Here is a 25,121-nt window from a genome sequence, read left to right as displayed (position 1 = left end):
TACAAACTTCCAAAACGACTAGGTCGAACGGTCATAAACTACTACAAGACCGTTTCAGGCTGGACATAAGGAAGAATTTCTTTACTGTCTGAGCCCCCAAGGTCTGGAACAGCCTGCCATCGGAGGTGGTTCAAGCGCCCACATTGAACACCTTCAAGAGCAAATTGGATGCTCATCTTGCTGGGATCCTATGAGCCCAGCCGACTTCCTGCCCTTTGGGCAGGGGGCTGGACTCGATGATCTTCCGAGGTCCCTTCCAACCTAATGTCTATGAAATCTATGAAAAGAAATAGGTCTTCTATGGTCAGGGCATAGAGCCTAGGGGGATTGAGAATCTTTCATCAAAGTTGCCAGCATCACACTACACTGACATATACATTAAGGATTTAATATTGAATTTTTTTCCTCTTCCCCTTCTGACTACAAACAGTGGCCCTATGTTTTTTAAAAAAAGGAATGCACACAACCCAGAGAAGTCTAAAGACTGCTGGTAACTGAAGAGATGTGCAAATGGCAAAATACATGGAAAGTTTTCAAACTAACTGCAATTTAATGGAAGGAAAGGCAAATGGACAAAGAGAATGGTATGAAACCTGTAACTACTGAACAACATAAACAGAGGAAGTTTTTTAAAGTTTTAACTCGCACTGTTTTTCTTTTTCTAATTCACTACAGAGATTTCATTATTAAATTAATGTGCAGTTGTGGAAAAAGTTCTTTGTGTTGTCAGTCCACTAAAAAATATGAAGACAATGCTTGCACCAAGAATTGTATAAGCAAAGAAAAATCCATCATGTATTAACTGTGCTCCATCCTCCAATAGAAACATTCCCCTTTCATAATACTGCTAGGTAAAGTGGGATCTGGGAGTCCTTGACCTTCTAAGTAATTAAGAGAAACAGAGATGTAGTCTTGTTTTTATCAGAGAGACTTTGAACTATTTCAAAATAATTTGAATAGCTAGAGAATTAGTGTATTGCCTGTTCCCGAACAGTGTGGGTAGTTTAGAGCTCTCTCAAGGGCAACATATCGTAATGAATATCTGCTATTCATATTTAATGCAATCTACCAAACAGTGCTTTTGGGAAGACTTTCTGTGTCAATATAATGATTAACAAGTGAACTGGAAAAGTAAATGAATTCTTACAAGAGGTGGGGTTGGCAAAAATATCATGCTGTAATATATGAGGAATACTACATTCTACTGTACTAGTTTAATCATTTCAGTCAGTATTCATTCCCAGAAAAAAGAACACCTACCGCTGAGATAAAGTTCAGGTTGTAAATATCCAGCAACAATGTATGCAAAGTCAATCCTAAGCAAGCATACAGTTTTAGAAACAATTTGCCAAGCCTAAGAATTTCTAAAAGTTTGGCGCACAGTATCAACTGCTAAATATAGTATTTAGGATTCACATAACACTGTCAAAAAGGAATGTCAGAGTGAATTCTATTCCCTGCTCTTCCAGATTCTTGGATGATTTTATTTTCTAGGCATCTCCATGCGTCTGAAGGACCTATGCAGAATAGAATAGATAGGACATGCTACTTTAAGATTGCATTTGTAAAACTCCAAACACTGGAAAGTATGGATGTGCTTAGTTAACCTAGATTATATATATCAGAAAGATTTGACTTTGTTCTTATACAGATGGTTTGGGGCATATCAGAATTGGCTACTATACAGACCAGGTACATTAGTAAATTTATGCAGAAGTCCAGGACACACTTCTAATATCAGGGTCATGTTCCCTCACCAGCCTTTCTTCCTTGGGATCCTGAAGATACAAGTTCACGATTAAGTGCCTGAGGTTCAAGATGGAGCAATGAGTCAGAAAGTAAAAGGTGGACCATCACATACCTGCGAACGGCTTGCTGCTTTGTGGACTGCCTCATTTAGGAGGAACACAGACTTGTGGGGGAAAGGAAATATTTTGAAGAGATTGGGTTTTGTTTTGACACGAAGCACTTTTCCAATGAATGATAAACGACAATGGTGGAACAGGATCGGTGACAGACAGCATACCACCAGAATACCTGACTTGAAAATGTGCCTTTACACTAAGCCCACCAGTTTAAACTGGTTTTAAGAAGCTTTTATTTTCACAATTTATACAAGTAATCCTCTTTCCCCATTCTTATTTACCAATTTTGTTTTAGGTACCGTGTTGTAGGATTGATTGGTAGTGTTGCTTTATTAGAGCTTTTACTTAGAATAAAACAAAGATGCAATTACAAAAGATAGTCTTACTGCTTGTGAAAGGCTGGTGCACGACTTCAATATTATCAAAGACGATGAAGAGCTCAGAGTAATTTTCTTCCTTGTTTACTTGGCTTCTTACTTGATACCAAACCTGAATTCTCATCCAGAAAGAGTAATATCCATGCAATATGGTTTTCATGGGTTCAAAGCTGCAGGAAGCCCAGTTCCCTGCTTACTGGAGCAGGAAATGCCATTGCTAAATCAGTTTTGTAGTAATGTCCTGAAACCAACTCAAATATTTTTATTAATTTAAATAGTGAAAGGTTGATGGTTCCCCCCTCACAAATACTGCATAAGCACAAATACTGTTGACTAATCCCAACGGTGACTACTGAAAATGTCTGCTTTGTGCTGCCTGGACTAAATCAATCAGGCTTATAAAAATAATGATCTTCTTGCCCATGGTAACTCTTTTATTCCTTCAACATTAATATATAGTTCACCTATGAGTAAAGGTAATATTTTTCCTTCTACTGACCTTTTTAGCATTGTGACCAACCTTCTAATTATTAAGTATTTTGCACTGTGTATCTCAGTATAAAAACAGAAGTCAGGTCACAGAGGTCAAGGAGTCAACACCATTATCAACATCAATTAAATTAAATCACTATAGCACAGTTCTCTTATTAGAGGCCACTTATGCTCATAAAGTTAATCTGTCTAAAAGCATTTTGTCTCTTTAATAGGAGAAAGAGGCTGGTGATATGGCCTCTCTCATTTCTGTATCAGTCCCAACTGTAGAAACCAGATGACTGAATTTATAGGTACCTGCTATAACAGAAAGATGCTGAAGTCAAGGCAGAACAAAATAATACAGCAAAACAATACAAAGTTTTTCAGCGTAACTGTAGCAATGTTGATAGCTTTGAACAAAAGCTGATAAATTGCATTCTTTTAAAAGGGCTACAGGGACCAGAAATCTTTATTCTTTACAGAATTCCTATTACATGAAATATTTCCTGTTGAATTTTGAGCTCCTGAAAGAGGCTGGAAGGGAAATAGCAATCAGAATAGTCGTACGTAGTGCAGAGCTTCAGGCAGATGGTGGGCAAGTTTCCCCGTGCAGTTTCACCTTCCAGACCTGTGTTCCCCCAGTGCCCAGTCAGGAGTTTCATGTTTTTAGTGAGCTGACTATGCCAAACTGCTTAGTAGTTTTGGGAAGTAGAAGAACAAGTAATGAGATGGTCATTCTGACTCCTTTCAAGAATTTCTATTCTAGAAATAAAAACATCATAAAATTTTGACCTCATGAGTCCCTACAATGTTAGATACCCAGATTTTCATGATCAGAGTGAGCAGGAGGTACTAAGAGCAGCCCTAAAATGAGGCATATTTAGAAATAAAAGGTTTCTAATTTAAGACATCCTCCTTTGAAAATACTGTCCTGAAAGCCAGGATACCCAGCTCTGATAGCAGAGGCAGACACACAAATGTTCAAAAACAGCTACTTGTTCTGAGTGTCTACAATACACATTAGACTTGACCTTTTTAAGAAATCAAGCACCCATAATTGCCACTGATATGATTTCCATATGATATTAATTTAATTACAGCACACTTGTGGAAAAGAATAATTTTGCAAATTCAGTAATATACATTTTGGATGTCTCCAGAAAGCTGCTGTTAATTACCAATCTGTCTGGCTCCTGCGACAGAAGAACATACTTGCACTATGAGGGTAAAAATTCAATGCAGCCTTCTGGTAATAAACCAAGGTTGTTTTTAAATGGCTGGAGAGCCAAAAATTTAAGATATATTTTTTCAACTTCAAGGCATTTCTTTTTAATACCCAATAAAAGAAATTATGAAGTTCAATAAAAGGCCTCAACTTAAAAACACTTACTCTCACAGGTGGTCAAACATAAGCCTACACACAGGCTATACTAATGACAACAAAAATCTCATTTATTTCTGGGAGACCTGGAATTTATGTATACTGTGGGTATATGTATATGAAATTGGTGCTAGCATAAACAAGGTCAGCGTTTATGAAATGCTGCTTTCCTTCATGATATGCTTCTCTTTCCATGTCTGAAATTCAAATTGTCAACGTTTTTCCACTCAAGCACATATTTTAGTAGCTGCCAAGACAACTTTTCTTCTGTATCTCTAATCAACATCACTGCTGCATAAGCCCTTTGCAATTATGGAGTCTTTTGGTAATCAGAACACCTCTTCCTATGGAGCATTCACGGGAATGTCCTTTGTGGAGAAGAACAATTTTGTACAACAAAATGTTAAGTTGGGAAGCAGATGACACTTGCAAAATCCCACTACACTACTGTGTACTGCTTTTCTTCCCATGAGGCATAGCTCTATACTGTGTTATACCAATGAAAAATGTTGACCAATTCATGTTCCTTAAATGGTGTCACTCAGAATTAACACCCATGCTATTAAGACCATAACTTGGCCTCTCTCTCAAAATTATAGGAAAGTAAGTTCTAGCAGATAATAAATACTCATTTAAAAATGCTAAAAACAAATCACCCTGGCCAGCACACTCTACAGTGTCGAACTCCTGTAGCCTTTCCAGGAATATCAGATAAAATGTGCGTGCATTGCATGTGAGCTTCAAATACCTACTCCCACGTCCGCAGTCATGGAATCCTAGTAAGAAGCTTATGTACAGGGAACCACAGAAGTGGGACCTTAGCAGGACAGACATCAGAGAAGTAGCAGCTATTTAAAACAAAACATAAAAGCACCATTAATTATGCAGACCCATTAGAAAACTCTGCATTGAGTAGTGGCCAGTTGTTAATGAAGTTGACTTTTTTTTGTGGTTTGTTGATAATTCCCATGGAGGCATTTACTTGTGATGGCATGATAAGATATGAACGCAGATACTAAGAACTGACAATGCAAGACTTCCTCACATTTCAACAGCAGCCCTGCCTCTAATGGTTTCTATAAAGGTAGTATTTCATAGCTATCACTGCACATATGACATCACAAGTGAACAACTGTTATTATCCCTACCATAATTTTATTAATAATGTGCTAATTTATTAATAAAGAAAACTAGAAAGAAAGAAAAAAACCACCTTGAAGACTGGATAACTGGGCACTTACTTGCAGGGGATGGAGTGCTGCATCCACTTGTTGGTGGGTGACTCTGAAGTCCATGAAGGGAAGGAAGTGACAGTCCACCAATGACTGGAGGAAAAAGTAGTGGATATGGGGCTGTTGGATAGTGATTCATATGTCCATTCACTGTTGGTACTGGACATGTGCGGCTGCTGGTTGTCATGTTAATTCTCAAAATATATAAATATGTTGCATTACTTAAGGCCAGCAAATGGGTATCTAGACTTCTGAATGAAATAACTTGTCAAGCTTGCAGATGCTGCTTGAGCTGGACTGCGTGAATGCAAGACAACAGTTCATTAGATAGCTGTCCTTTATTTCACTGCTGCTTTCTACTGTTCATTTTCCCAGTGCATTCTTGTTGTGCATACTGAGAAGAGAAAAATCTTCTTTTCCTGTTCTGCAGGTTAGCTGCTAATTCATAGAACTTCTTTCCAGAAGGCCAGCTTCACTCTACAGGTGTGTGCTGATATATTCTAGAGGAAAAGAAAACACAATATATTGACATATTGATGCAAAAATGTGTGAGAATCCACCTTTTCTGTGCTTCTTTTGTAAAGTGAGAGATGTATTTGTTTCCCATAACAGTAGCTTCATTATTTCTTGGTAGTGAAATCCTGAAACTTATTTCCAAAACACATACATATTGAGTGGCTAGGCCACAAGCTCTTAAAAGTGGCTTCACTGGCACATTTCAGTTCTGGTCTGAAAGAACACTCCTGTGGTTTGGCTAGACTCCACTAAATCCTTGGCCTCTCACCCAAGGCCAGTTGGGAAAAGGTACCCTACCCTATTTGAAAACAGTGAACATAAAGACTATAATTAAATCCTAGGACTGCCAACAAATGTATACAGAATGCTCCAGAAACGGTTTATTTCTAATACTCTCTACCCTTAGGCTAGGGACTCACATGACACATAAACCAGTTTAAAGTGATCAGAAACTGGTTTAAACCTGTAACAGAACAGACATTCAGTGCACAAAACCAGTCTGAAAATGGCTGAAACCAGTTTGAGATAAACTTGGTTGAAAGTAGCATCAAACTTAATTGATTTAGGTCAAACCGGTTTATGCAATGTCTGTCCCAGACCCCTTCCTGGTTTCACTTAAACCAGAGTCCCCCAGCATCCCAGATGCTTTGCAGCCCTGGGCAGGGCTCTGCTCCAAAACAGAGCTGGCCCCGCTCCTCTGCCTGGCTTCCCCCTGCTCCACCACTCCTTTCTCAAGCAGGGAGCCTCCTCCCCTCTTCCACAGTACCGACCATAGCCAGCATGTGGTATGCTAGCTAATGCTGAGAGGTGTCTGTCTAAGGCAGACAGGATAAAGACAGATGGGACAGTGCCCACTTAGGGCTTTTTGAAGCTAATCAACAGGTCAGCTGGTAAGGTCCCTCCATTCCTTCCTTGGAAAAAGTTGTTTAAGAAGAGCTTGAACTAATGAGAGAGGCTTTTGTTTTCTTGATGGGGTGCTAAATGCTGTGTTACTCCCTGTGTAACTCCCTGTTGTGTAACTAAATTCTGTGCAACTCCCTGCTGGCTCCCTCGCTGGTCAGAAGCAGCTGGGAAGGAGGTGGGAACATCCTGCCACGGCCTGGCCATGCCCCCCCTCAGCTCAGCACTATGGAAAGGAAAGGAGGGCTTCTCTAGTGCCCCCTGGCTTCTATCCTGAGCCACTGCAGGCATGTGCCAACATTTCTTCAGCCCATACGGGATGTCTGTAAGATCACGAACTGGTTTGGCCTAGCCAGGTTACACTAACCTGCAAAGATTGAATCAGTTCAGGTTCAGGCATTTTGAATGTCTGTCCCTAGCCTTAAAGAAACTCAGTAGCATGAGCTAGTTCATGAAGAACGGCAGAAAGCTGGTGTGAGTACAACAGTGTACTTGTATCTGTGACACTGCTTTAGCTACTCTTCAGTGTCTATGATTATTGTCTTTAAAACCCTGTGCTGGCTGGGATCTAAATATCCTCCTCTTTGCTCATCAAGACAGCTGAGATCAGCCTTTGTGTCAGGCTTTAAAGGCAGAATATTTTTGGTGGTATCCTAAATAGTGTAATGTGTTCCTCCCTGGATGTTTCCTAATGTTGGTTATATTTCAGACTGCAGTGTAGAGCTGATCTTTACAAGTAATCATTTGCTTGACTAGTGCCTATAAGAACTACTAGTTTTAAAATCTGGCGAGATGACAAGATGCTGCTATTGATTTTCTAACATAAATGTTCCTGATTGATGCTTGTTTTTAACTGTTACAATTGATCCAGAAATCATGATTGTGTGTGCGTGGTAATTTTATGGAATGTATGATGGCTCTTAAGTGAAGAGTGGTATAAACCATAATGGGTAGAGTTCTTTTACATTTGCCAGCCCTCAAATATCATTAATTTCATTGGTTTCTTAAGAGAGCAAACACATGAGCAACCATCATGCCTGGTTCCTCAGAACTCTCCTGCAAGAGGAGCAAGTTGGCTCCCCTTCTTACTGGGGTAAAAGGAAGAAGATATGACCCTGTTAGACTCTTATCAGCAGACATTGTAGGAAAACCAAAAACTGGTTTTATGCAGTGAAATTCTGAAGCATGGGAAGGCTTCATTAGAAGGACATCAGTACTGAAGGCTCTCTCTGATGCAGACAGTGAATAAGGATGATAAAACTTGGTGCTTATATTATGTTTTTATCCTTAAATTTCAAAATAATGTAACAGGAAAATTCAGTATTTATCTTTGGCATACATATCTGCAAATTATTTAGATGAATGTGAGCCAGCAGCGCAATGCCATGGCCAGCAAAGCAAACCAAACACTGGCATGCATCCATCAATGCATCTCAAGCAAAACCAGGGACATCATCCTCCCGCTGTACTCGGCATTACTGAGGCCACAGCTAGAGTATTGCATCTAATTTTGGGCCCCCAACTTTAGGAGGGATGTGGATAAGCTCGAGAGAGTCCAAAGGATCAAAGGCAAAGAGAGCAAGCTTTATGAGGAGAGGCTGAGGGACATGGGATTCTTCAGCCTGGAGAAGAGAAGGCTCAGGGGTGGCTTGGTGGCAGCCTATAAGGGGGGGACAACAAGACCTGGGAGAACAGTTGTTTACTCGGGCCCCCCAAGCAATAACAAGGTCTAATGGCCACAAACTCCTGGAAGGCCGGTTTACACTGGACATAAAGAAAAATTTCCTTACAGTCCAAGTGTCCAGGGTCTGGAATAGAGTCCCCACAGAGGTGGTGCAAGCACCTACTCTGGATTCATTCAAAAGGTGATTAGATGTTTATCTTGATGGGATTGTTTGACCGCAGCAGACTTCTTGCCTATGGCAAGGGCGTTGGACTCAGTGATCTCATGAGGTCCCTTCCAGCCCTTAATGTCTATGAGATTAGGACACACAGATTAAGTGACATGTTGAAGGTAACACAGCAGGTTAGTGTCAAGGGTGGGAAATGGTGGCAACACAATTTTTAATGTAATTACTGCTGGTGGTCCATTAATTAGCATTAAGAACTAAAATGAAGTGGGAAAAACAGTTGACAAGTTTTCTTGTCATATAGCAATGAATTATTTCTTCTTTATGAAGGAAGAGATAGCAGGAAAAGATACTAGTTGTGCACATTTTTAGACAGCAACAGCAATTTCTGCTGAAGGCAGTATGGTTGAGGAGACCAGAAAGGGAGTTGCAAGTATTTTATAACCTTGTAAATTATGAACAAACACCTCTTAACATTTATGGAGAATGACATGCAGGTGGTGGAGATTATAATATTTGATACACTGGGCTAGCAATATTTAGTACACTGAGCTAATCCTCTTTGGAGGAAGGGGAAAAAGTGTCGGTCATGTCTTGAGGACCATCTACCACCCAATCACTGATCTTCAGAGGAAGCCACTCAAACTCAAAATGTACTGGATTCCTACCATAAGAAAATCTAGCAAATCACAGTGGCATTGCTTCACAGAGTTTTACCTACATAAAACTGAAAGAGAGGGGATAAATTAGATATCAAAACATGAACAAAAATAAAATCTCCCTGGAGTAACTAAGCAAAAAATTGAGAACAATTTTGTAAAACTCATAAACTTAAAAGATGGGGTGGTAAAAAGATCAAATTCATCCCTAAAACCAGTGGAATTATGCTGGAAATTAATAAGATCTGTTTTATTTATTTATTCACTCATTCAATGAATCTTAGATCAAGGTCACCTATTTTTTAAATGATATGGTCCTCTGGAAATAAAATACAGCTTATAAAACTATCAAACGCTTTAAACTATATTTCTGTTAGCTACAAATATGCAGAGCTCAGCACAAATTATCAGAATGTGCACAGCCAGTGGTCTTTACTGCTATTTCAGATAGAAAAGAAATATGACTATATGATGAGCTAAGCAGGCAACATCTTATACATTTGAATTTTACTGCTTTTCTTTTATCTTCAACTTATTTGTTATGGAGTGCCCACTAGCATATTCTTAAATTTAGAATGTAGAAATGCACGAGAGAAAAATTTACAGTTTCAGATTCTTTTTTTTTTGCATCTTTTAGTCTTAGCATTTAAGGTGAAAATTTGCAGCCTATTAACCCATAACATGGAATAGGTCCTTTGATTTCCATTTTTTTTTTTTTCTTTAGAAGTTAGTAGGGTCAGCTTTTCCAACACTTATTCATACCTGTAGTCTCAAGGTAGCCAGCTCCAGGCAGAAGTCAGTGGAACTAACGCTGAATCTAAAATCATGAGCCTTTTTAAACCCCAGATCTTTCTAGGATTATAAACCTAAATTTTATACCAAGAAACTTGTTTCCAGAAATGCCATTTGTGACTAAACAAAAAATTATCAATAAAAATAAATTAAGCTATCTAGTCATGTCCTCAACAACAGTGGTAATTCTAGTGCTTAGCCAATGTAGTTATGTTTTCATAATATTTTATATAGATGCCCACATTAATATTGTAATACCTCCAAATTAAGAATTATTACATGAACACAGATGCTGAAGGCATGTCTCCACTGCAGTGACAGTGGTAGAGAATGCCACTATGAAGCACACCCCACACCCACTGGTCCATGTGTAATGAATGCTGACAATATCATGTACTTGCTTTCTGGTGTGTGCCAGGGCATGCCTAGCACTGTTTAGGGCTGTGCGAAACACCATCATTTAGTTTCGACATCCATTTCACCATTTCAAATGGACAGTGTTTTGTTTTGTTGTTTCATTTTGAAGTACTGTCCCGTTTTGTTTCGTTGAAACTATTTCACTGTTTCGATGTCTTCCAATATTCGCCCATAGGCTATAATGGGGGAATCATGAAAATGCCTAAAACTTTGTCATCTCTTGCCTGATTTGGATGAAAGTTGCAGGGGTGGTAGTCCCTTCTGAGGGCACAAAGCCTGCCAGGTTTCAAGGAGATAGGTGCAGAGGTTTCTGGGAAACTGCACCTCAAACTGTTCAAAACGCAACTCCTGACACTTGCCAACAGCAGCATTCTCCTTTCATCTGGCATGCAGATCCGGGGGCTCGCACCCCTGAGAGGAGTTTGGCACAGCCCCACAGCCCTCCAGGGGTGTGGGCCCCCATATCTGCTTGCTGGATGAGAGGAGGCTGCCACCGCTGCCTGGGACTGGCGCTGAAGTCAAGTAAGCCCAGCTTCGAGACTTGAAAAGTTTTGAAATGTTGTAAACATTGAGTACCCTCATTTCATTTCAAAGCTGTTTCAAAGCCTTTTGTTTTGTTTCAGTTTCGCTGTTTCAAAGTTGAAATGCATTGAAACAACTTTGAAATGAAACATCTGGCAAAATTTCACATAGCCCTACTGTTCAGGTCTGAGCGCACCCCCAAGAGCAGTGCTGACCATATTCAGCACTGCTATAACAGCAGCTACGTAACATTTTTTGGCACATGCAGAGTGGGGGCCTGTGAGAGGATGTTTTTTCATAGTGGTACTCCCTATCACTGTCCAACATGGTGTAGACATGCCCTAATATATATAAATGCCACACTTCTAGAACATTACAGCCTCTACTGTTGTACAAAAATTTACACTTCTAATATTATAAAAGCCTGTCTGTCTGTCTGTCACACTTTATTTGCTCTCCAATTGGCTGACGGAAAAAACCAATCACAGTGCTTCAAGCATGGGGGTGTGCCGCCATGATTCTGAAACTGCACCAAGGACTGGACAGAGGGTGGGGGAGCCAAGGCCAGCAGCACTGGCCTTGGCTCCCCCACCCCGCTCCCTGTAAGAGGCAGAACAGTAGCAGCATAGGGGCTTAGGTGGCGGCACTCCATCCCAGCCCCCTCCACCTTCCACCCCCCGTCATTCCTGATGGGCAATTGGCTAGTCATTGAATAAAATTCATTCTTTGGGGCAAGAAATCCTCAGGACTGGTAGTATTTTATTCATAAGTGCACAAAGAGAAAGCAAACATGTCCAAGATGCAACACAGGCTAATAAGAAAGGTGTTGGAAAATCCAGTTCTGGGTCCCCACATGTTCTTCAAATTCTATGGGTACTAGTATGAAGTAGATCAGCCCTTATAAGAGATATCCAAAGTGGAAATCATAGGTCTGAGTTTGTGATCTAGTACTACCGCTTCATCCAGTAACAAGTCTGATTTGTTCCTTGTGCTTAAGCTGGGTTATCAGAAATATCTGCAAAATGGCTGGGTACCTTAGTCCCAGCAACAGCATCAAGACCAGAGAGAAATATTCACATAGGTTACAGACGCTATGTGTAAACTGCCTGTGGTGGAAGGGAATCTCTCAGACCTGTGTACAGTGGAAGAGAAAAATCAAGTAGCAAGTGTGGTAGCATGGGCAACACAAAAAAACTATTGTCCCTACTAGCACCAGTCTCATGATGCTGCAGACTTGTCAGGAAACTCTAAGGAAGCTATCAAATACCACTGGACTTATATCGAAACCTTAGCATGATGGTACTTTAGGTTCTAGTGGGACCGTTTACACGAGATGCTACATCGCCATAGCAATGCGCTAGGGTGACATAGCATAGGCAGGCAAAAATCATGATGCCGCAGCTATGTTGCCGTAGCAATGCTCTCCCTCGCAATAGTGCGTTGTTACAGTGACATATTAGCTAAAAGTAACTGTGTGCCACTGACGTGGTGCAGTAATGGATGTTACTGCGCCATCATTTAGTACTTTCTTTAGTCTCCCTGCAGCCTAAAAGAAGTACTAAATGACGGTGCAGTAACAATGGTGCTGTAGGAGCACGTGCAGACACAGCCAATGTTTCAGATGCGGAGGTAGAGGAGATTCTGAGAGGCAATGATAGCAATGCTGAAAGATTCTTCCCCTCAGGGAAACCTACATCAAAACTTCTTAAGGGTAGAAACAGACATTACCTTTCATCACCTTTGTGCCACCATAACATTTTTATGGCAGCACAAAAGCCAAGCAAACAGATGTTCATCCCCTTATCACACCACAAATAATGGCTGTGATGAAGGTGGAAACAATTTGTGCTATTTAGTGGTGTTTTTACTTCATGGCAAAGGTAGATGGTTCAGGGGCTCGAGGGGCCTGATCCTGCACACCCCAAGAATTCCTCAGCAGGATTGCACCACTCTAGCCCTAGGAGCACCTGCTTGTCTTTCTTGCTTACAGAGATGCACCCTTGCTATCTCCAGGGCATATCTTAGTAAGCAAGGAAAGTTAGCGTTTCCCCCATTACTGAGAGGCACTGCCGGAAACAAGCTATCTTGGGTACCAGAAGCAGTACAGTACATTACCGTGAAGTTCAGCAAGGGATAATTTACTCTGTCAACCTGAGCAGTCCGCAGCGAGACCAAGGGTGTCAAACTTGCCACGGTCCCCAGGTGAATCAGGACAGCTCCCTGTGAGACAGATCTGGACCTTGCAATGGCAGGGCCAGTGGCAGTAGGGTTCAGAGGAGTGGCAGAGGCAGCAGGGAAAGTGGTCATGGGGCAAGAAGTACCATGTCTGTATAGCCCTTCAACCTCTGGATTCTCTAGGAGGATCTATCCCCTGCTAAGCCCACCCCAAAATTCCCTGGTTCATCAGGAGGCCTGTGGGGCAGACTGAACAGCTCCATGGGCCCAATTCAGCCCCTGGGCCATGTTTGACACCCTTAGTGTAGACATGTTCAATATGCCTGAGGCCACCTAAATGCATTTCCCATACTCATGCCAGTATTCCCATTCTCCCAAGTCTGCAGCTAGCTCTTTAATCGTAGGAATATGGTGCAGCCTGCTATGTTCCACAGGGACATGCCTCTCCTCCCCTTCCTCCCAGCTAAACAGAACAATTCAAGAGAAATTGCACAAGGAAAGATTTTACCTTTTCCCAAAGGAGTGGGCTGATCAGGCTCTTAATTATTAGACAGCTTTAAGACATATTTTAATTCTGTTTTCAAAATAAGTCAAGCTCTGCTTGTCCAAATAAACTACTGTATCTAATGTATAAACAGTTTGTAGTTTATATTGAAATCCCTGATTATGCATATGCTTTCTATTATGCTTGCTGATGGTATCACATTGAATAGTATTGAATAATTCAACAGATTTAGCAAGAGTCAAGTGTAAATCAGAGAGATATAGTAACATGATATTCATGCTGCCTTTAGAACTATTTAAAAAATGTAGATGGAAACTTTATTTAAAAAAAGAAGCATGTTAGTATTCTACAGATCATCTGTGACTGCGAGATGTTGCATTTTTGTTTTCTTGGTTATACAAAGAGATTTAATTAAACAATAAACTAGTTACAGTGGCAGAAGTAAAAAATCCTTCAGAGTGTTATGTTTCCTTTATTAGCATAGCGATGTGAAACTAAACAGAAAAAAAAACAATCTAATAACAAACATTCCTTTGAGAACTGTTCAGGGAGCAAAAGGACATCCACTTATTGTTCAGCCCATCCCATTGGTCCATATATGGCAATAAAGGTACAATAGAAGGAAACAGGAAACAGCCTGGCACATCTGCATTATCTTATTAGGGCTAATGGATATCTGAGAGGAACATGCATCTGATTCTGAATAGTCTGTACCAATCTCCTAAGCAATTACTCTTAATTAGTGGATTCTGTTTATAGATGGAACTTAGTGTACTCTTCTATATCAAAGAGATGCAGGCATCTGGAAAGAGATACGGTTTTCTTAAAGGGAAAGTACTACAGCAGTGTATTTTTCCTCTCTTAGGCATAACTTCTTTTACTTTATTATTAATCAAAAAAGCATGTTGGTAAAAGCAAAAGAGGACCACACTGTTAATCTCAAACTATAAAAGTAAACATGGGAAGCTAATATTGTATATGATTTTTTTATGACAGAAAACACTTTGATGATAAGCAAATAAACAACTGAGTCCTAAAATTTTCAACTGATGTCCAGAAATCTTAATATAGCAGCTTAAGTCAGAAGACCAACATCTGCATTTTGTATCCGCCAAGTCTGCAGCCAAAAAAAGTAAACCATTCTATAATCACCAGATGCATTAATACAAAAGAAAGAGCAAGGCTAATTTATTGAAATAAAGTCTGCAGTCTGCAAGTCCATATAACCATAATGATCAAATACTTGCAATTTTGGTGCAGAATGTACTGCAAAATTAAAAATCAATAGGGTCCTTTGACTTTTCCCTACCTCTGAGTTTGTATGACAGTCAATTTATGAAGCAGTTGGCAATTTCTTTTTTGTCAAGATGCTGACATCTGCTAAGTGGTCTTTTCTTTTCCCTGAGATTATTAACACAATTTAATATTAATATATGGTACTGTTGAGGAATGCATACAAAATAAAATAAAACCTTTCCATTTTTTCCTTTGTATCCATGCATTATATTGCTTGCATCTCAGACACACTGATATACCCCAGAAAAATTCCAAATCTAAATCTGAAAGGAAAAGCAGCAGCAAGAGACACAATGGCACCCATTTATTTACACACTATAGAACAGTACCCTGCTGTGCCAACTATTGATTTTCATGGAACTGAGAATCTATGCTGGAAAGCAGCAGCTGTGAGTACATAGCCTGACTCTTCATATGAGAACCACCACCTCAAATCAACATAAATTACTTCCAGGGGTAACCTGCATTTTACCCAGCCTTTATTTGTTACACATAATATTAAAAAATGCACACACACCTTGCAAAACTTTGAAAGGTGCTTTGACTGCTTTGTCATGACTCAGAAAAGTTAATATATTTGAAATAGTATCATTTGTGTAAATTAATAAAGCGATACAAAATTAAAAAAATAAGACAGGTGGCTCTGTTGCTGTTGTTCTAAAGAGATGCTACAAAAATATTTTTCATTCTAAATCAACTATATTTAATAAGTTTTTACTGCATTACACAATTCACATCTCTTTCACTTTCCCCAGCTCTCCTTCCTTTAGTGGGTAGCTTGTTTTTTTTATTTTGTTTTTTTTTAAGCTATTTACATTCAATGTTTCTTGCATTATTCAGTGGTTGCCAAATCTATACTGAAAAGAAAAGATAAATGGTTAGGTCAGATGATGGGGTTAACAATTTACTGTGTACTGCCCTGAAAAGCCAGATATAGTAGTATTGGCTCATGTTTATGTATAGGAAAAGAAGTTGATTTCCTGTGCAGCCACTTTCCAATCATGCAGGAAGGATTCTCTACAACACGGGGCTTTGGACTGATTCAGTGGGCGCATCTACACAAGATGCTGACTGTGTAATAGCTTGATACTACTGTGTAGTAGTGTTGCATGGCAAAAACCATGCCAAGACACTACTGTGCAGTAGTGTCACTTAAAAGGCATCACTGCCACTACTGCACAGTAACTCCAGTTATAACTTGCTTATACAAGTACTAAATAAATGCATAGTAACCACTATACAGTAACATCTCGTGTAAATGCACTCAGTGCATAAGATACTCTGCTTCTCCTCTACATATATTTTACATCATCCTACTACAACCAAAATCCCCATTCCCCCATGAAGAATTTTGAAACACATGCAGGAGTCAACATTTTGGTGAAAAGTGGGATCTTATATCCGGAACTTAGCTTCCGCTAAATTCATTCCCCTCTCTCAAAACATCAGAACATACATTCTAATCCTGGTGAAAAAGTATGTACTTGCACTGAGTCTGTTAGCCCTCAAGATACGATTTTCTTGGAGCAATTTTCTAATAAGGTTCTAGGTAACAGAGATTTTGTCTGCATTACCTTCCTGTACGTTCTGTAATTCTGCTAAGAGAGAGACACCTGCCTACTCCCTCCCACCAAGCATAAAAATTAAGCAATGTAACCCACTTATAGCAGCCATGAGTACATGCAATGCTGCTCTTTCTTGGGTGTGCTTCTTGGCTCATTCTCAAGCACCACAAGAGTTAATGGATTGTATAGATCTAAAAAACCCTGTTATTCAGAGCCACGATTTTTCTCATACCAAATGTAAACTCCAACTTTGTCCATATGTCAATTCCTGTCCTTCAGGTCAACATCATCTCTTTTCAATTGCAACTGAACACAATCTATCAAGTAAAGGCCTCCATAATGGAGTGGCAGACTTTCTACCACAACCAATCCTTCAAGAAGGACTGCCTGCAGGTCAAAAATATCCTGAACTGGTCACACCTAACCCGGAGCTCCAGTCTAAAGGTCTTTCCCAAAGTAGGGTGCCATATATAATTGTACTGCAAAATACACTGATGTCAAACCAGATGCTATGGTTTTGTCTTGATTCTACATGCCTTAAAATGGCCTCAATTTATACTAGAACCTTTTTGTGGTCTACAGGTCACTTACAGATTTCTAAGTTTCCTCAAGCACCAGATCAAGTTATTTATGTTTGATCTAACTACTCCTACCTGTAATTACTTTTTTCCCTTTTAATTTTTTTTTTGTTTGTTTGTTTTTTTTAAATGCTGGAAGTGTAGCTGGTAAACAGACATCTGAATTTCACAGTAAGCTCTGTTTCCCCCTGCTGGGTACTTACTTGGTACCTGCTCAGAGCATTGTTTAAACAAGGTCACAGTTCCTTGTACTTGTATGTTATCCTTCTTTGGATTCAGGCTCTCTTTACATTTCCTGGCATTTGTCCTAAGAGCCAGCATAATTTTTGTGGCAAAGCTCTGATAATAATGTTTATCCAAGACACCTGTCTGCAAGTATATCAATAGGGATGAGCTCTTAAGATGTGAAATTCAGATTCAGATCCAGAATTGCCTTTCCTACAGTTGAAAGGGGGGTGTAAAAGTGATGGATACATGATTCTGGTTTGGCCCCTGAAAGAAAGAGGCTAGCTAGTTGCAAGGCTTTGTTTTCAACTTCCTGAAAGTTCGGAAAGGCGTAGATCTGTGTAATGGATGTTGTAGGCAAGGAGTGTGGTTAAGTGAGAAAGGGAGGAGATGGCTGAAGGAACTGATTCAAGCATCTATTCCAGAGTCAGCTGTATTCATATGCTAAGGTTCACACTTCGAATCATAACCTCAGAGAGAGACACCTGCTAAAACACATGAACAGAAGTAGTGCTATGATCCTCATACTTTGGAAACACGGAGCATATGCTACCATGTAATACAGAGCTAGCAGCTGCTTTGGCTTATCTTCTTTCCCTAAATATATATCATATCATACACATTATTACTCTGCTGAAAGGTACTTTAATTCTTTTGAGTCATTAAAGAATACTTAGCTTTACTGTATTCAGATGACATTTCTGCTGCCTATTTTAGAATCCAAAACCTTCATTTATTACAGGTTGTAAGTTCTAGTGTATTCTTAGTAAGAATCCCATAGGGTCAGCAGGATGTGTCATTGGGCTAGCGGGGATTATGAACACTTATTTCAAATCCTACACTCTGTGGCTTCTTGTCAACAGAACAATAAGCTAGCAACATTAGAAGTAAGCATAGCCATTAACTAGGAGGGGACAAAGCCATGCAATGACTTGTAGGACAAAAATAGCAATTTTATTGTCAATATTTTGCTTAACAGGGAGCCAATAAAGCAACTGCAAAATGCATATAATACAGAGATAACATAGCACGTGTAATCACCTTGGGAGCAGCATTCCGAATCATCTGCAAATATTGCAAAACCTTATCAGTTAGGTCATAAGGACAGAGTAGCAATAATCAATCATGTAAGCAACAAAATCAGCAACATCTTTACCCCAGCATGATGTATTAAGGAATTCTGCATCCTGGGGCTAATTTTAAGGTAGATGTTTGACAAAAATTAGCACCTCCAAAAGTCCTAAGGCAACTTAGGACCGTAAGTTCTACTTTCACAAGGAGCCAATAGAAGCCAAAAGGCCACTTAAAAAAAAAAAAAAAACAAACCAATGAGACTTAAGATCCAAAGTCCCTAAGTCACTCTTGAAAATGAGAGACAGACACTCTTGGATATTCTACATGCAGTCTACCCTAACCAGATTAAACTGAGAATTCAACAGGGCAGGACTTAGCCTTTGGATATATCTGGATCTCTAATCTTTACTGACTAACCTTAATACTAATAGGGTAGGCACAAAATAAATTGAAATGACTGGATCCATTTGCATAGCTGTGACATGAGAAGCTGTCATTGAAGCAAGGTTTAGAGGTGTATAAAATGTGAATTTCTTATCTAGCAGAGAACATAATGTGGATTCAAGGTCCGAAACTCTCAACTAGCTCATAAACCCCACACTTTGCAATTTGGCTCCCTTAATCCCTACTTAGGCTGTGTCTATGCATTCAAATAACCTGGGAGAACTCTCCCAGGTTTGTTCTCCTGGTAGAGAAACTTACCCGGAACATATGTACAGACATTTGAATGCTGAGGCCCTGAAGAGTGGAGGGTTTGCAGTACTGACACTGTGCAGCCAGTGTGGGGGAGACCCGAGGACACATCTCCACATGCAATATAGGCCTCCTTAGTTGGCCTGGCAACAAATGGCAGTGGTACACAGGACATCCCCGATTAGCTGATCCAGACTACTCATGGTCAGCCTGTGTTTCTCTGCAGCACAATGTGGGAATTGTGAAGGGGGCATATTCTGCTTCCCACTGGAGCAGCAGAGTCCAGCAAGTGACACACTGCCTCCCCAGGTAGGAAAGCAGGATGCTGGAGGACTATGTTTTCTTCTGAGAGAAGCCATGGCAAGTACATTCATTCTCCTGAGACAAACTCTTAGGACTGATTTAACCCTGGTTATTCCCAGATTATTTTATTCCTGGAGTGGCCATTTTTACCTTTGGGGAAAAAACCTGACCATCTGTAGGCTTGTAGTTTCTCCTGGGAGAGCAGTGACTCTAAGAGAAATGGGATATCTGTACAAGGCCTTAATCAGTGTCCTTACCCTCAGCAAATTCACCCTTACCAAATCCATTTCTTCCCTAGATGGGATTCACTGCCCTGACAGCTAGGAAAAAGTTTTTGATGGAGGAGGAACAATTTATTTGCAGAACTCAGCAAAAGGGGAACATGCCTCCTACTAGTCAGTTTGGTGAAAAAAAGTCTTAGCATTCCCTGGCATGCATATGCTAAGGACTATTTATTATTGTTGTACTAGAACCTCCAGAGTCCAGTCCTGCTGCCAGACACTGTTCCCTCCACTTGGCCAAGAACGCCCTGCCTGTGGGGATCCCAGGCTGGTCTTCATGGAGACCCTGGGGCTGGGGCCAGGATCAATGGGTGATGACAGCACAGGGCTGAATCCCATGGGGCAGAGCCATAGAGGGAGTTTTGCTGAGCTGCTGCAGGCAGTGGAGGGAAAGGAGGACAGGTTGCTGACCCAGCCCACAACAGCTCACCAAAACTCTCTATGTGGCTCTCCAGCCTAAATAACTGCCCACTTCTGGTGCAGGAGGTCTGAATAAAAGCAAGCAATGGGCTCCTGAGAATACTGAGGGGAATTGCCTAATAGTAGGATATCACTAGAAGTTAAAAGGTTTTTACTGGAGATTCAGGTTCTCACTTTAATCCATCAAGTGAGACAGCAAAGTCTGGCTCACCCAGTCCTTGTATTCCAAATGAAAGAATTCAGGTTACAATTTTGATGGGAATCAAATTATGTGAGGCTGTACTGCTTAAACAAATCACCAGAAGACGACTTAACCCTTGTCAGTGCATCAAACATAGTACAGACTACACAAACATCATCAAGCACTTCAGCCTGGTTATATGTACCTCCTACAACAGATTATTTTTGCACAGCAACAAATACCTGCCTAACAGGTCCATTGTACAACCTGACAGCCAATGGGTGGGAAGATATGTAAATTCCATCCCAAACAATATTTGCCCTGAGCAAAGGCAAATTGCCTGCAAGGTTTATTACAGGAGTGGCAGGAACACCTGCCAAACAAAAAAAAAAAAAAAAACAGTTTGCACCTTCTTGAATTGGGCTCTGTCCTGTCAGAACCGGGTACTGTTGGTTCATCAAAGATGCCCCTGGCTTCAGCTGCTCTTTCATGACACAGCCTTGTGCCCTGGCTGGGTTACCATGATCAGAGCTCTGCATTACCTGGCTGACTGTGGCCCAGTGTAATTTTAGGTGTATGGAAGAGTTGATGAAACTGAAGCATGAGGAAAACAAAGCTTAATTTTGCAGTAAGGGTTCATGTGGCAATGTAGTGGACATCAGTGGCCAGGGAGAATTTATATTTAAATGGAATGTTATGGGATTACCTTTTTACTATCAAGTGACATTTCTTCAAACTGGCAATGAATATGTAAACCAAACAAGTTAATCAGCTTGTCCTTGACTAAAAAGAAATTTCTGAACTATAAACACACAGGAAGCCATTCATCCAATCATTCGCCTCCGTGATCAAAAACAGTTTAAAAATGGACCAAGGAGATGCAAACTTATCATGTATGGCTGGAAAAAATATGCTAGTTCATGAACATTTTGCAATCTTCCAACCATGGAGTGTGACAGACTCAAAAGGAAGAACACCAAAAATTTAAGTAGGCACGACCCCAAAATACTGTAGGAGATGTTTCTTTGGTGCAAGTAACCTCTTCAATTAAAAGAGTGGTCATTTATCATACCATACCTGTAGTTCTTTGAGAATTCTGTTCAGACAGATCATAAGACCTGGTCTGCAGCCTCCCTACCTTGAAGATTATCTCTGCTAGGACTGAACTGGAGAAGGAATTGGGGCTACTCAACAGTGCATATCCTCATGTCGAGGAAAGAAAAGGATGAGGTAAGTGCAGACATGGCACCAATAGCTTTGATGATTGCTCTGCCCAATCTCACACACATAAGACACATGCACCATAAGAGAGAATCACAGTTCAAAGACCTTTCCCCCACCCTTCTGATTAAATAATTTATATAACTAAAAATGAGAGCACACCACAGTTGTGTTGTATATTAGGCTTCTCAGGAACTGTTATATGTGATATCTTTGAAGTGAGTGTTACATGGAAGGTGTGGTCACAAGCAAGGTGATCCAGGCTGTAGCACAGGAACAGAACTCCAAGAGGACTGAGGCAGGACCCTAACATTATGAAACATTATTTTTCTTAAATGGTCTTGTGGATGTGGGCATGTGCATACCCTCACCTCTGTGTCCAGTTATAGTCACCAGGATCATTGCATCATCTTCTCTCCCTCTCGCCTGCCACAACTTGTTGTTATGATAATCTCTGGGAAGATGGTGGTATCATGCAAGTTGGTCCACCTAACAAGAGGCCAGTCTACTGCAGGGCTCCTCCATCCCTACACCCTGCCCCTTTCCTCTTAGATGACAAGTCATAATGTTTTGGTAATGGTACGTGGGATCATTGGATTTCGATTCCTCCCCAACTAGATTTGGTTACTTGCCCCACAACTGGTAGGCGTCCCTCCCCTGGGAGATAGGTCTCTCTTCAGGTGTAGATGTTCTGTTCTAGTCTGTGATTGTCTATCTTTTCCCCTTTCACACACTCCCCTCATTACAGCCTCTGACTTCTCTATTGGGAGGCTCTGCATTTGGTGCTTCTCCCTGGAAGGACAGGTCTTGCAGAATGAAATCTCTCCCCGCTGGTCCCCAGGACTCTTAACTAAACAGCTTATAGGGTGCAGGGGTACAGATTAAGACTCAATAAGTTGCAACTCAGATGCACAGGAGATCCTCCTTTCCCCTGCAGTCTCTCCCTCACTTGGGAGCACTAAATAAAAATAAAGAGAAACAGGCTCTCACCCATCCGGCCCATGGTAAGTACTCCAAAAGACTATGAAGAGAACCCCGGGTGTTTGGATTTGAAGGTTCAGCTCAGCTCCCTGCAGTTGGCTCGAACCTGGTGACTATTTAGTCAGTCCAACCAGACAAATCCCTCTTTTGACTGAGTTAATTCAGGAATCCTTCGACGCTAACCCTGACTCTGCAGTCTTCTCTCGCCCTCTTCCCTACTGGGCCTGGCTGTCCCTCTCCTGGGGAGCTCCCTCTGTGTGTCCCCTAGCTCCTGGCTTGCAGGTCCATCCATCACTACTCTGCTGTCTGGCACTACTTATGTTGCTGGATGTGTTGGGTGGGTTGGTCACACGTGGTTGCCGGATCCTGGCATCCCACAAGTGTTTGGCTGGCTGGGTCTGCAGTGCTGCAGATCTTCTTCCTGGTCCTGCTGTACCGCCTGTGCTCCTGAAGATGCCGGACGCAGTGCCCCTCTCAGCATCTCTTTTTAAAGAGCCCAGGCTTCTTCCTCAGCCAGTCAGTGCTGGCTCCCAGGGGCACATGTTCCCTTGACCCTGGAGCCAGTGTGCCAGGGTCTCCTTCACCAGCATGCCAGGGAAGCACAACTCACCCAAATCCCACTGGGTGTTTTTCTCCCTGGAACTCTTCTCTGATGTGCTGTGAAGAGTGGTCCGCTTGAACCCCACTGGGCACGTTTTCCCCCAGAGCTCTTCTCCTGCACACCAAGGAAGCAAGGAACACCTGGACCCTGCAGGGTGAGTTTCCCCCACCCCTGGCAATGTCAGTACCATGAGGGGCTAGAAGGGGCTGCATCCCAGCCCCCGCTACAGGTCTCATTTGTAATATTGGCACTTACAAATTCCTGAAGACAAGACCAAAGTGGGTATATGCATTACAACACTTACTACCCAATGTATTTTAATTTCACTTTTAAGGGATTATCAGGTCAAGCTGAACCATTTTCCCCCACCCATCACCATTCCTAGTACCACATTTTAAACTATTCAGTTCCTGTATCTTAAGACCTTAATATATATGAACTAAAAACAATCCTTTTCTTTCCTGTAGGCTTGGCCTTTGAGATCCCTTTACCACCAGGTAAGAGGAAATCAGGACTGTCTTTTTTATTATTATGAAGGTACAGAATTGTCTGCAACAAGCACAAATATTTACTCTGCTTCATGGTATTGAGCTCAAAAAACACAGTAAATCTAAATGTCAGAGCAGAGAGGCAGAATAAATGGTCAGAGGGCAGGGAAACAGCAAAATAAAAGAGGTGCTCTTGTGAGATCCTGAGCTCCAGTCCAGCATTTCCAAGATGTTTGATTTAAGGATAATCTTCCAAGAGCAGCTCTGCATCTGATAAACACTAGTCCAGAAGTCTGCTGTTGACATATGGTGAGGAAATGAAATGCATTCAATCTATATGAGGTTCACATTTTTCTGTATGTAAAAGTACACTCCCATTCCATGCCTCTAAGGCATCCTTTAAGAAGTTAAAAAAAAAAAAAAAGCAGCGCTATCTTTATAGTGCAATCTTATCTAAGGTGCTAAAAAAGGGCCAACTTAACAGCTTGACTCTCTCATCTACTCTTAAGCCTTAGAAAAACAAGTATATCCAGTTTGGGATTTACACAGCAAATCCAAGGCACGGCAGTTACTTGGCATTACACCTCCACTTGACATTCCTCACTGCCAAGGTAGATTAGTCACTATACCTCTTTCAGCCTAACTAAATACTTTCCTAAACAAAACTTTTTGCTAACAGAGTTAAAGGGGAAACTCCGTTTCAAGGGAGTTCAGTGAACCCCCAGAGAGAATACTGTGTTTTTTCTTTTTTTTAAAAAAAAGTCTATACCTTTAAAGAACAGACACACATTAGAAAGTTTGGTTATAAACAGTTAAGAAATGCCTTCAATTCTCTGCTGCCATAAAACCTTTCATGAGTCACTCTTTCACTCCCCACCCAACCTTAATGTTGCCCCTACAATTTGCAGAAGCACAAAGTTCTAAGCAAGGATATTACTTCAGAATTGTGGAATATGGATTTTTACCTTAACCTCCCTCTCCCCCACAAATCTCAAAGAGCTTTTATTTTTTTGTATGTATGTATGTATGTACGTACGTACGTACATGAACTTTCAAGAAGAATATTAAGAATAATACACTTTTTCAAAGGAATCTACAAAACATAGCATTGATATAAAGTTCTTCCAGCCAAATTCCTCTTTCCTGTCCTTGGTTATAGGATTTCTTCCAGCAAGAACACTAGAACACTGCCCAATGAACAAAAGTTTACTTGTGAACAGGGAAGCATTACAGACATTGCCATATTAGATCAGGCTAACTCATTTTAGCTCAGTGTCCTGTCACTGACAAATGACCAAAACCAGACACTTCAGAGGAAGAAGGAAGAAATCTCTAATACATGATTTACAAAATAAGCTGCCCACAGGGAAAATTTCTTCCTAACTACATCAGTAAGTGGCTAGTTTATACCCTGAAGCATGGGGGTTTTCTTTTGCATTTTCTGTTTTGGTTTTGTTTGTTTGGGTTGGGGTTTTTTTGTAGTCTTGATCAACTGAACTGGATCTATTCTCCACATGTAATAATGATTTTTCAATCCTACAAACCTCTT

The 25,121-nt window shown here is 40.8% G+C and overlaps 1 protein-coding gene across 3 annotated transcripts in view; it reads right to left on the bottom strand.

Moving 5' to 3' along the window:
• RARB (retinoic acid receptor beta) overlaps positions 1-25,121 on the bottom strand; it is a 563,324-nt gene that overhangs the window by 322,679 nt on the left and 215,524 nt on the right. For all 3 annotated transcript variants that reach the window (XM_006021194.3, XM_014518768.2, XM_025201021.1), the window contains one exon: positions 5,339-5,829. In XM_006021194.3, coding sequence (XP_006021256.1) covers positions 5,339-5,516 — 178 coding nt within the window. In that variant the 5' untranslated portion in view covers positions 5,517-5,829. The remainder of the gene's footprint in view (positions 1-5,338; positions 5,830-25,121) is intronic.

This window comes from Alligator sinensis, unplaced genomic scaffold (genome assembly GCF_000455745.1).
Source record: "Alligator sinensis unplaced genomic scaffold, ASM45574v1 scaffold299_1, whole genome shotgun sequence".
NCBI lineage: Eukaryota > Metazoa > Chordata > Crocodylia > Alligatoridae > Alligator > Alligator sinensis.
This window is presented reverse-complemented; position numbering and strand designations above follow the sequence as displayed.